This window comes from Belonocnema kinseyi, chromosome 6 (genome assembly GCF_010883055.1).
Source record: "Belonocnema kinseyi isolate 2016_QV_RU_SX_M_011 chromosome 6, B_treatae_v1, whole genome shotgun sequence".
Lineage (NCBI taxonomy): Eukaryota > Metazoa > Arthropoda > Insecta > Hymenoptera > Cynipidae > Belonocnema > Belonocnema kinseyi.
The window spans coordinates 79,460,411-79,473,915 of NC_046662.1; the positions used below are offsets into that span (position 1 = coordinate 79,460,411).

Genomic DNA, 13,505 nt, shown 5'->3' on the forward strand with positions numbered 1-13,505 from the left:
ACGTCAAATTAGGAATATTTTACATCTAAAAGTTCTTTAAATAAACAGGATACATTTTTGTGAGCCAAATCATGATATTTCGTTTGATCTTCAGCAAATAGAATCTGCATTGAAGAAAATTCATAGTGATTTCTTTCTTATATAGGTTTTTAAGTAATATTTCTCACCACTTACTTTTTTATTTCTAAAATTGAATGTCATTTAAGATCAAAAATATTTTGATTCCGAAAATATGGAAATACACACAAGAAAAAAAAATTTACGTTTATACCTTATTCTTTATTTTAATTTTTCAGAAAGATTGCATGATTATTGTCTTTTTCATTTATTAGAGTCAACAAAACCAAATAGTCAGAAATTAGTCTAGCTGACATTGTTTTACACTTCGTATATTCATTGCCGGCACTAGATATAAAGGAATATTGTGAAACTTTGAAAAAAATTATATTAATTTTTAATTTTTACAGATAATTTATATTTAATATCAAGTTGAATTTAATTTTTAAATATTGTGTTAGCACTTCTGCGTCAAGAACGCTGTGTTTTTTGATTCAAGAAATACTTTTTTATATTTTCATGATTTAGAGTGGTTTAAAGGTAAAAATTTTTTTTTAATTTGGCATGCGCCAATACAGATGTAACTATATATCATTCTTATAAAAATTATACATTATTTAGTATTATTTCAGGGCAAATTTCAGGTGTTAAAATAAGACTCAGAAAAACAGTTTTGAGTTGAACTAAAATGAGACCACTGATGGGAACCCTTGTTCATTTGTCATATATTAAAAATAACAGCATGAGGTTATTTTATTTAAAAACAGAGCCCGCACAAAACGATACTGAAAAAAAGAGATCTCTAGTTTTAGAACTTATTTATATAATATCACAATTCGTCTTTTTCTATCCAATCTTCCTTGATCATATCAGCGCCTTTTTCAGAAATCATTAAAGTGGGAGAGTTCGTATTTCCACTAGTAATTTTTGGCATAATTGAAGCATCAATCACCCTAAGTTTTAAAACCCCATGAACCTTGAGTCTTGGATCCACAACAGCTTCTGGATCGTTTTCAGGTCCCATTTTTGCAGTTCCGACTGGATGAAAAATAGTCGTTCCAGTATGACGAAAATTGCATTCCCAATATTCTTTCGAATCAGGTTTCGTGTTTTTGCATCCAGGAATATTAAAAATATTTAATTTCAATCCATGTTTCTTAAATGCTTCTGTTTTCACTAAGTTACGTAAAAATTCAATCGATTTGACCATTGTCTCCATGTCATAAGGATGCGAAAATTGATTAGAAATTATTTTCACATTCTCTTTAGGGTCTGCACTTTGCAATTTTATTTCTCCTAAACTTTTAGGATTTAAAAGGGTTGGTAATATGTAAAAGATATCTTGAGCTGCTATGAGTTTCCTTAATTCAGAGGCTATTTCATCAGACATGTGAAATGCCTTAATTACACTTTCCATTTGGGGCATTTGTCCCTTTTGAACATGAAAGTGATGAAACTGAATATCTGGGTACTTTGAGCTTGGATCATGCACGTTTACAAAGCCGAGTAGATCAGCTCCACCAGTCGATGATAAATCACCTAGAATTTTTTTGTATGAAATTATAGGTGAACATTTGTATTTTGTTTTTGAAGGAATGCAAAGAACTTAAGATATGAATATTTTACTAAACTCACCACTTCTGTCAATTAAAAATTTATAAGCTTCGTCCAAAATATAAGTAGGCTTCACAGGTTGACCTGTTTTATTAACAAAAGCCATTTGTACCGCATAACCCATCGTATGATCTTCCAAATGCTTTCCCACTGGCAAGTCAACCAAAGTTTTAATCCCAATTTCTTTAAGATGGTCTCGTGGACCAATTCCGGAAAGCATCAATATTTGTGGAGTCGCAATACTACCAGCTGACAAAATCACCTCTTTTGAAGCTTTTACGTCCAATATTTTGCCATTTTTCAACCTCAAGCGAGCACCTATTGCTGTTTTTCCTGACATTAATATTTTTTCTGCCTTTGTGGATTTTAAAACATATAAATTTTTCCTGTTTTTTGCTAAAGATAGATAAGCTTCTCCCACACTTCGTCGTAATCCATTGTCGATTGTTCCGTCAGCATTTCCGTAACCAATGTAATGTCCTCCATTAAAAGTTTCGAGAATTGGAATTCCAGTTTCTCTGACTGCCTGCAATTTTTTTCGAATTGTTAACTGAGACAAAATATTATATCCTCAATAAAATATAAAATTTAATCAATAAATTTTGTTAAACGGCAGATATTTTATTGATTCAAATTTATATCTCTTAGCATTTGTAGCATCACTATTGAACCGAAGAGTGATTCTATAAATTCGATAATAAATGTTTGAATCTATATATGCATTAATGTATCCCAGCATAATTGCTGCATATTATAGCATAAAAGTAATAAGAAAAAAATACACTAACAGATCATATCGAAACTAACGGCAATAATTTCCACCAAGTAAATAAAACTGCGTTATAACCGCATTGTGGAAATATAACTATGGAAATAAAGATCAAAGTATCTGGAAGAAATTGCAAAATAAAATAGTTTCACTCTATATTTTAATCAATAATAAGCTTTATTCCACGGATAAAAAAGAGAAGATAAATCATCATTCCTTAATCTAATCAGTAAAGTTTCTTTTTTTCGGTTTTTAGAGATTCGAAAAAAAGTGAACTTGTTAATATAAGAAAAACGTTTTTGATATTCGAAATACAACAATACTATATCTAGTGTATTTGTTCGCGTCTTCCATACGCAGCGATCGATTTATTTTTTAAACTTTTATAACTTACTAGTTCCCATTTATAACGTTCGAAACAATTTTGTATGTTATTTATATAATAAAAACTTTGCTGATATTAGGAATACTACAGACGTATGTCTGAGATATTTGTTTGTGTTTTCGAAACGCGTTAAAACCTGATTTATTGCCGAACAAGTTTTTTAATATGCGGAACACATAAGTATATGTTTATGGTGCATTTGCCAGCGTCTTTGAGATGCATCGAATAACCCACTGAAGAACCTTAATAGCGATTTTTTAATTTTCAAAAAATTGTTCACGTTCTTTATATACAAAGAAAACTTATTTATTATTAAATTTATAACATCACTGTTAGCTTAAAAAGTACTTTGTAGCAAAAAGTCACATTGATTAACCTTCTTATTGTCTCTGATTTTATTAAATAAGATGCAAGTTTCGCGTTCGCACTGCGAGCCCTAGACAGTACGCACCATCGCGATACACTAGAAAGAGAAAGAGGGACACTAGGAAAAGGGAAGGGAAGGAAATACAGTGCAGGACTACATGTTAAGGGGCCCCGTCATCTTTCTTGATTGAACATTGCATAGTTTGGTTGAAAATTCATCACTTGTGGAAACTGAAACTCCTCATTCGGGATAGAAATACTTCATTGCTTCTAAAATACTGAGAAACAATTCTTTGTTGGAGGTGTATGTGTTTCTTCAAACAGATTCAATCAGGTAATGTTCAGTATTCTCAACTGACATTTTCCCGAGTCGCCTACGCAGATCCCGTTTAATCTTGGACCAGAGCGACTCAATATTTTTGTCTTGAGGATTTACAACATTCGTAGAATGTGTGAAGACTGATCTAGTTAGTCTAGACGCCACTATAAACAAGTCGCCACTAATACTTTGGTATGCTCTAATAGGTCCCCGAGATCAATCCTGTACAAATAGTCCAAAAAATGTCTCCTGAATATGAATAGCTTAGTATTTTATAAGCCATTAATGTATTTCTATCCCCAATGAGGAAGGAATAATGTTTTTTTTTTAATAATTCAAAAATCCCTTAAAATTATAAAAATAAGATGAAAATTCCTTGGAATCTGTTAAAATATACTGAAATATATCAAATCGTTTAAAATCTCATATTAAATTACTTTAATCAATCTAAAATTCCTTGGAATCTTTACAAATTCTTTCAAATTTTTCAAATCTTTTGAAATACCTAAAACATTTTTTTAATATTTCTAAAGAACTTTGAATTTTTTTAAATAATCCTTCCAAAATTTCTTAATTCTTTGAAATTCCTGTCGATAATGAAAATAAATTAAAAATTCCTTGACATCTTTTAAAACATCCTCAAATATTTAAAATTCCTAAAAATCTTTTGATATTTCTTAACATTTTGTGAAGCTCTTGAAAATTCCTTGAAATTTTAAAAATACCCTGAAATATTTAAAATCTTTTAAAACATCCTCAAATATTTAAAATCCGTGAAAATCTATTGAAATCTCTTGAAATTTTGTAAACCTTCAAATTGAAATTTAGAAAAGAGAACAATTTCAAAACGTTACATACTGAAATTTTTGTAGATTAGAGTTTTGAAAATGGGATCAATAAAAATGCAAAGCTTTCGAAATTTAATATTCAAAAATTTTCAACTATGAAATGTAATAAATTTTTAAATCGATGGGATTCAAGTCTATAAATTTTGAATTGCATACTTGGAAGTCTATTCACAAAAAATTAGTAATCATTAATAAATTGAAGGCGTTCAAAATTAAAAAGTATGTTTTTCAAAAAGAAGATATATAATTTCATAATTATATACAAAAATTGTTTTCTAAATTTCAGTCTGAAAATAATTTCATTTACAGATTGTCCACTTTGTATTGATCCCATTTTCAAAACTTTAATTTACAATAATTTCAATATTTAACGTTTTGAAAATGTTCTATTTTCTAAATTTCAATCTGAAGTTTTAAAAAACTGCAAGAGATTTCAGAAGATTTTTAAGGATTTTAAATATTTCAGGATCTTTTAAAAGATTTCAAGGAATTTTTAATTAATTTTTTTAATTTATAGGAATTTCAACGGATAAAAAAAATGTTGGAAGCATTATTTAAAAAAATCCCAAAGTACTTTAGAAATCTTTAAAAAAAGGTCTAGATAATTCAAAAGATTTTAAAGGATTTAAAACATTTGAGAGAAATTACTTTCCGAACAACCCAGATTTTTGACAAAAATCCTTTGAAAAGAATTAATATTTTTAAATAAATAATTTTATTGTTTGTTTTGCTAAAAAAATTTGTTACATTTACTAAGCTTTAAAATTTTTTATTCAAATTTTGAGCTTTGAGAATGAAAAGATTTCAAATCTGCAGTCCATCAAAATTGAGTGCTCGTAAAATTCGAGCCTTTAAAAGTAGAAAAACTAGGTAAGTTCATAAACAATTTCATAAATTTTACGAAAGTAATTTTTAAGTACAGATACTTTTAATGTTTTCTATTTAAAATTTCTAATTTTTTCAACTTACAAATTTTTATGCTTCTTAAATTTGTACGTTTTTCAAGTAATAAATTTAAAAATTGTAGTTCCATTGAAGAAACGGTACGTTCTAAACTTGTTATTCCTTTCGAAGATGCTAAGATCAGAAATATATAAATTTAAAATTTGCTGCCTACAAAGTTAAATTATAATTCAGTTAAAATGTAAAAGATCAGAAATGAACTATCTACGTGAACAGTGGTGCAGATCACCTCTCGTTTTCTGCGACTGTCGACTAAGTTCTGTAAGCTGAGGTGTCTCAGTTCTTTGATTTCTAGTCTCTTAAATTATCTTTAGCAAGATATCTAAAACTCCGTTTAAAATAATATAAAATCTGATCAACTTCATACTATAATGTACAAAATTATGTTTTAAATCCTATCTCTTTCAAATTCCTCGACTATCATGTAAACTCTAGAGAAACTCTTTCAAATATTGTTAGCCTTTAGAGTATTTCTTAGAGAGGATCGCTTAGTTCATAAAATAATTTTACATAAGAATTACTCGACTTTTTTCTGCGACTCAGTTTTTAAATATTAGTAGACTTTATTCTACATCTCATAAATAGTTTTCTATTATTTCTTCAAAGGCATTGAAACATTTGAAGACTTCTCTCTGTCCAAGATTCTTCAAATAATCGCCTAAATTTTAAGCGACTAAATTTTTCAGTGTAGTGTCTCTCTTTCTCTTCCTAATGCAACGCGATGGTGGGTACTGTGTAGGGTTCGCAGTGCAAACCTTGCATCTTGTTGAAGAAGACTCTACCGCCAGCGCTCGACTCGGTCGAAACAACAGACCCCTCGACGACAGGGTTAAGGATGTAGACTAGGTACAATATCGTCAAAAACTTGTTAATTTTGAAGAGTAGCAATATTGAGCTTTATATGATATTTAGAGGGACAGTAAATGATTGATATTATGAAAATATCACAAAAATTGTGATTCAAACCAAAATTGAATGATAAAAGTTCATTAATTTACAGCCGGGTTTGCCTGAAAAAACTTTGGGCTGTTAATCCATCTTGACAAAACGAAAAGAATGAACAATGAATCTCTCGTAAAATAGTTAGCACGTTGACTCCAAACTTTTTAATAGCGTTCTTTGATATACATACTATGTTTTCTTGAAATTAACAGAAGATCTATTTGTTAAAGTCCCTTGCAAACTTCAATTATGAACCACGAAATGCTATTCTCCCATAAAAGCCTAGGTTAAATTAACAACATTTCAAATTTAAATTATTTAAAAACCAAAAAAAAGTTTAGTTTTCGAAAATTTATTTTATGTCTGTGAGGAAGCAAAGATTTCATAAAGTGAGCAGTAGTATTTTCATTATTATATTAAAGTCACAGGTTTTTCCCGAGATTTTAAAATCTGTGGTAAAGTTGCTGCTGAAACTTTAAAATAGAAAATAAATCCTTAGCGATGTTTTATATGAATATCAAAATACGATCTCAAGATGTGTTAGTTTCTTTTTAAAGAAGTAAACATTGCAATATCTCTAATTGTTAATTTTTGATAGATCAAAAAGCAGTAAGTTCAGAACTGTTATCTGATTGTTCCTTGTTTGACATGATAAGTATAAATAAATCATGAGTGAGAGTAATTATTATTACCTGCAAGACAACTTCTGGCATAGATGTAGTAGAATAATTATATTTACGAATATGCAAAGGACCATCGGTTCCAAAATAATGTTGGCCATTTTTAGCAGCAAATTCCGGATTATAACTCTCAGATTTACGAAAATATGGCAAAACTTCTTCAAAGCTCCAACCCTTATTGCCCATTTCAGCCCACTGGTTATAATCTCTGTCATTTCCACGTATGTATAACATTGCATTTACAGCCGAGCTTCCACCAAGCGCTTTGCCCTTGGTCCAAAGACATTTTTTTTCCTTTTGTCCTAGGCAATAATTTTCATTCGGTTCGGTTTTGTAAGCATAATCCTCATTCGAATTATATAAAGTGAACATAAGTCCGGGTATTCTGCTGTTTAAAGAAGGGTTTTCTCCCTCTTCGACCAATAGAATTTTCCATTTTTCAATTTCTGATAGTCTACTAGCTAAGGCTGAACCTGCTGTTCCAGCACCTATTATTATAAAATCAAATTCAGGATTTTCGTTAAGAACATCTGAAGTTCTATCTGGTGGGTATAAATCATTTGAATTTAAGGCACATTGAGCTGCCAAAAGTGTTTGTAGAAGGTGTGTGAAAATTGTTCCGGTTGTTGCTCCACTGGATAAAGCAGCACAAGTTTGTCCCAAACAGGATTCCATTATTCTTTTCTAGAAATAGAAGTCCATTTTATTGTACGTTGTCTTAAGTACTTTTGTTTTCGAAATTTATTCTAGTTATGTGTCTATGTGTTAGCTTCAAAAATGAAAATTTTAACCAAAATGCTTTAAGATTTGGCTTTGAAATACTTAAAATTTAAAATTCCCTTAAAACTAGTGTCTTAAATTTAGAGAAAAATAATACAAATATCTTACATTAATTACAGAATTCGTAGCCTCTTCTCTATTTTCTTGCGTTTGCCCTTTTTGCAAATTCTCCTTCTTCCCGTTTTCTCTATAAATATACGATATTTGTAAATGCAATTGTTCGTTTTATGTCTATAAAATTATTATTTCCAACAGTATAAAATGCTACTGCGAGTAACGGAAGCTTTTTTCTTAAACTTACAGAATGATCTATGATAATTTATTTAACTTTTTTTAAATTTGACGAATTGGAACTAAATTATTTAAGATTTGAATAAAACTTCAGAGCTTAAATATATTTTTGTTTAACCTATTCAAATTAAATAGTTTCCAAATTAACTATAATCAAATACCATACTCTCTAAATCTAAACCAGTGAAATTTCACTGATTCAAGTAGCTAGAAATGGGTCACTGACAATCAGTGAAGGATACTTATTGATTCAATGAAATAAACACTTTTGAGTTTTGACAGCACTGCACCATGTCAATTTAGAAATCATAATGAAATAATATTTTAGTACATTCAATCAAAGAATCATAGTAAAAACTTAAAACCCATAAATATGATCAAATATTAAAAAATGTGAAAAGTTCCGATAATTTTAAATGACAAACAACCTCACACCTTACTTTAATTTCAAGATTGGACTGTCACGTACAAACCTGTTAAGTAAGTTCTTCCTCTACGAGTAAGAGTATATTTATCCCGTAGTTCATTTAGCAGACTTAAAGCCCGAAAATTATAAAATTTATTTCATTAAGGAATTCTTATTGCTACTCAAGTCAAAGAGTAACGCTTAACTTAAAAATGTAGAAGTTATGCTTCATATGATTTACTCTGGTGTTACTGAACTGGTTAGTGAATAATTCCGAAATCACTGATTAATCAGTAAAATTTCTGACTACTGTTTCAATCAGTGAATTTTTTACTGATTCGTATTTAGAGAGTAGTCTGTTTGTTCACATTGAAGATTCCCCTGTTTACAATTGAATAGCGATTGTTATTTATGTTTGACACATGATAATAATCATGTTTATATTAGACCAAAATTTAAACAAAAATTACTAGATTTACAACAGATCTTAATGACATTTTTTGATCGAACACAAGTTTAGTAGGTTCTACAATTTAAAAAATGTTCAAATACTACAAAAAAACAGCTTCTAGGAGTTTGACAAATCTAAGTTTGAATACAAATTTAATTAATTAATAGATAAACAAAGTAATTAATAGAATTAATTAATAAGTAATTGATAATTAATTAATAATTAATAAAAAATTTATTTATCCAGCCATTCATTAATAATCATCAATGCAAGAAATTTACTAACTTTCAAAAATACCCCTTTTTCTTACTTTGCCTTAAGTGAAGAAACTTAATATTATAAAATTTCTAGATATGTTAAATTCAACAATTTCTGAATTGCCATTTGTGGACGTAAATTTTGCAAGTATCAAAAATTTTTGATTACAGCGTTTAAAAAAATTACTGTTTGAAATTTCTAAATATACGTGATGTAAAAAATATATTGTCAAAATAAAAATATTAGAATTAAGAAAGATAGAGATTAAAATAAAATATATCTGAGCGACTAGAATTAATAATTTCTTAAATTATTTGACTTATTTAAAACACTTTTAGAACTTCTATTATTGAAAAATTAGAAATGAGGATTTTTTAAATTTGTTACATTTATAATATTAGAATATAGAAATACAGGGACCTCAGTGTGTGATTCGCGCGCGTGCGTTTTATTTTAACGGTTTACTTAGAGAAGTTTATTAAATAATTTTAATCTAATGTAGGTTCATGGAATTTATAATTATTTCTCATATTTCAATGGATTCCATCATTTTATTTTATTTGAATAAATTTGTTGTTCGTGAAAAAATTATAACTATCATTTCATTATTTTGAGCCAAAAAAATGAAGCGTTTAAAAAAAGTTAAAATTGATACATAAATATCCTTAAATAAAAATATTTCTGGTACAAATAACCTGTCAGGATTGTAAAAAAAGTATTGAAAAATAATAAAACATTGTTAAATTCCGAAATATTTTATTGTGGCACATATAATGTAACAGCATAAAAAAGAAACTTAGGCTAGGATATTTCAAAAAATTGATTGAAATATTCTTTTGGATCTTTAATATAAATCAATTCATGAAAAGATGTAGGAGATGTACTTTAAAGCTTGCTGTAGAAACAAATTATTCCAGTTAATTTTCTTCATTAAAATATATACTTGGCCCTTACGTCTGCATTTTAATTGCAGAAGAAAGCTGCAATTAACATTTTTAAAGACAATCGTCAGGGACTATGAGAAGAAGTATAGGAATAATTAGCGTTTAAATATCGTGAAAATGAATATAAAAATAACTTGGTGACGGTTCCAGAAAATATTTATTCATTAGAATAACTTTATAATCCATATAAATTGGAGATACAAAACCGTAATGGAATAAGGCCAAATAGAGTTTACAGAAATTATCTTTAGACGAATAAAATGAGCTATGGGGTATTTGAATTGAATAGAAGAATTGCAGTTTCTTCTACGATCAATGCTGAAAGAAAAGAATCAGAATAACATTAGTTAAATAATAAGTGTTTTATATTAGTATGTATATATGACTAAAGTACAGAAAATCTCCGATCCTTCAATGTACATCGAAATCGGTGTTCAAGTGAGTTGCAACAAATTTGAGCCACACAGGTTCATACGGAGAATCTAGAGGAAAAGCATCATTTAGACACTGTTTTTTCTCATCCAGAGCAACGTGAAGTGTCGTTTACAAACTGTCAGTCACTTGTCAAGATAATTTTGTCGGGCATTATTTGGGTGAAATAGATGTTGACAGCAGGTAAGTTATAGTAATGAACACCTAACTTTTAATTTCCTCCCATTTACCAGTAACTATTAGTATTTTGGAATAAAAATTGTACTTGGCGTGATATAATATCCAAATCTTGAGTTAGACAAAACCTACATGACATTCAAACCACCAAAACCGGGACATAAAAACTAAGCCGTGACCGTCTGCATCGAAATTGATGCCTGTTCGTTCGAGAACTTTCCACTAGATTTTCTGCGGAAGTTTAAAGTTATCTAATCTTGCAGTTGCTAGTGTCATCCATGAAAAATAAGGTAAATACAATTGTATAGTAAAAACAAAAATTTGTTTTTCACGATGAGTAGGGATGTTAAGTTTCGGGAAACTTTAGCCTGATGAAAAGTTTGATGAAACATTGGGGGTTTCGTGAAACATTGTAATGTTTCAAAAATAGCGGCGGAACAATTCAAACTGATAAGAAAAAATCCTAACCTGACCTTAGAGGCTAAACCGATCTGCGCATGCACAAAATAATTGGTCTTCTCTAGGGACTCTGTAGCAAAGATATTATAAGCCTAGATGCGACACGTGTATAGTTCGAGGAACTATTTGTAGACGGCGCTCCCGGCGAAAATTGCCCGATCCCCCCATGCCTCTCAACCCGAAGATCACGCCCACCAACTACTTTGCCCCTGCAATCTTCACCCGTCCAACAAGTCCATCCAATAGCCGATACTAAGTCGGTAAATACTTAAAAATATAAAATAGAAATTTTATATTGAGAATTTTGAGTTATTATTTTCAATTAATGAATCGATTATTTGAATAAATTTTGCATCATGAAAATATGTAGGTGCATAAGATGTACTTTTAAATTGAATTAAAATGTAATTGTATAGTAATAAATATTTTTAGCTGCTACATTTTTTATGAAAAAAATGAGACATTTTACAATTAAAATTTACTGTCTATGAATAATAATATTTTGTTGTTTTGAAAAAAGGCAGTGGACATTCGATTACATGAAACTATACATTTGGAGACATTAAAAGTTTTAATTGATAAATATATTAAATTGAAATTTAAAATAATCAATTTTTTAAATAAATATGATCGTATAGCGTTCTCGCATGTAGAATTAGCGATTTGGAGTTTTTAGATGTAGAGTTAAATTTTATACGAATGCCGACTCCCTCACTATTATTAATTTAAGTAAACAATAATTAGTAAATTTGTATGTTTGTGTGATTAATTATGAATTAAATAAATTATAATTAAACGATAAAATTGTATGATAAAATTTTTTAAAATGTTTTAAAATAATATTTTATAGAAATTTATGTATCTTACTATGTGTGTCAATTATGTCCCGATTTTTAGGATTGAGAACCCCATAATTTTAAAATTGAAAAAATGTATTTTTAAATTTTACTCGAGTGGTTGATCAGAATATATAAATATTTTGCCTTACATTTCTCAATTTAAGCTAAAAGGTTAGAAATTATTGCAAAGTTTCAAAAACATTTATCTCTTAATTGTTAGTTTGTAATAAAATAGTCCGTAAATTAATTATTTGTTGTCGCGGGCACATTCTCATCGTGCGCTGTGCCCGTGGCTCGCAAGTTTGAGCGCGTCTAGGGCGCGTGTCTGTTGATTTCCGTGATTCGCGCTCAGATCATTATTCATTGCATTTAGAATGCTTGAATGAAACTTTATCAAAAAAATCTCTTTAGATCGCAGTATTTATATGCGTGTTCATATTCTGAATTTTCTACTCAAATAAGTGTATAGTTAAAGATTAAGTTTCTCAAAGATCTGTATGCTTTGAGGTACACAATATGATCGTGAAACTCGCGCTGCGCACTCATTTTTTGACAGACACTTGTAAATTTATATTTTCTGAATCAACTTAAAATAAATTAAAAAAATACAATTCTTTTTTTAAACATTTTTCTCTATATCGCGTTGTTATGATAATTATAGGAATTTGGTTTTCATATTATTTTTTATAGATAAAGCAAAATATCTTCCAAGTTTTCCATTTGATTTTTTATGTATCTCGCGTCTTTTAGCGTAATATTGAAATTTTCGATTTTCTGTATATATTACTTACGATAACACAAAATTACGAGTCCTATCGAAAAGTGGTTTAAAGAAATTTTGTAGGATTTTTCAAAACTTATAATTTCTCTTTGAGACTTTTTATCGTATTTTGCGTCATTTGGTTCAAAATTTGTATGTTGTGGTGTCAAATTTCGGGCAATTCTAATACTTTCTTCATCATAAATAATAAGAATGTAAGAAATGAACAGAAATTTGTAACTCTTTGCGGGTAAACAATTTTTGTTTAATCTTTTTTTTTCGTAACTTGTATCATTTCTTCAGAAAGTTTTTTTTTAGATTTTCAATGTTATTTTTGGTAAATAAAACAAAAGTTACGCGTCGTATCAAGAAGTGATTGTTAAAAAATTTGTAGATCTTTTTTAAGATTCCAATTTTTACTGATTCATCTTATTTCGTGTCCTCCATAGTTTGACCACAAAGTGGGATTTTTATATCTCCTGATTTTTTGTGAAATAAAAATTAGAATTTTCGATTTTACAAGAAAATCCAAAAAGTTTCTGTGATAATCTTGTAAGGCTTTTAAACAGAAATGTTTTCCTTTACTTGACTTGTTTTGATATCGTACGTTGTTTGGCTTCAAATTTCTATTTTCGATTGATACTAGAAATTTTGAAAATGCTATAATTATTATTATTATTATTATTATTATTACACCATTAAGCCATTTCCCTTTCGGGGTAGGCGTGACTCACTCGGCAGGGGAAAGGAGTAGTGTGTGGATGG

The 13,505-nt window shown here is 28.9% G+C and overlaps 1 protein-coding gene across 4 annotated transcripts in view; it reads right to left on the minus strand.

Moving 5' to 3' along the window:
• Nucleotides 1-734: 734 nt before the first annotated feature.
• LOC117175195 (glucose dehydrogenase [FAD, quinone]-like) overlaps nucleotides 735-13,505 on the minus strand; it is a 148,796-nt gene continuing 136,025 nt past the window's right edge. For all 4 annotated transcript variants that reach the window (XM_033364825.1, XM_033364826.1, XM_033364828.1 and 1 more), the window contains exons 2-5: nucleotides 7,832-7,910; nucleotides 6,956-7,627; nucleotides 1,693-2,197; nucleotides 735-1,596 (exon numbers count right to left, since the gene is read on the minus strand). In XM_033364825.1, the coding sequence (XP_033220716.1) occupies nucleotides 887-1,596; nucleotides 1,693-2,197; nucleotides 6,956-7,627; nucleotides 7,832-7,910 (1,966 nt within the window). In that variant the 3' untranslated portion in view covers nucleotides 735-886. The remainder of the gene's footprint in view (nucleotides 1,597-1,692; nucleotides 2,198-6,955; nucleotides 7,628-7,831; nucleotides 7,911-13,505) is intronic.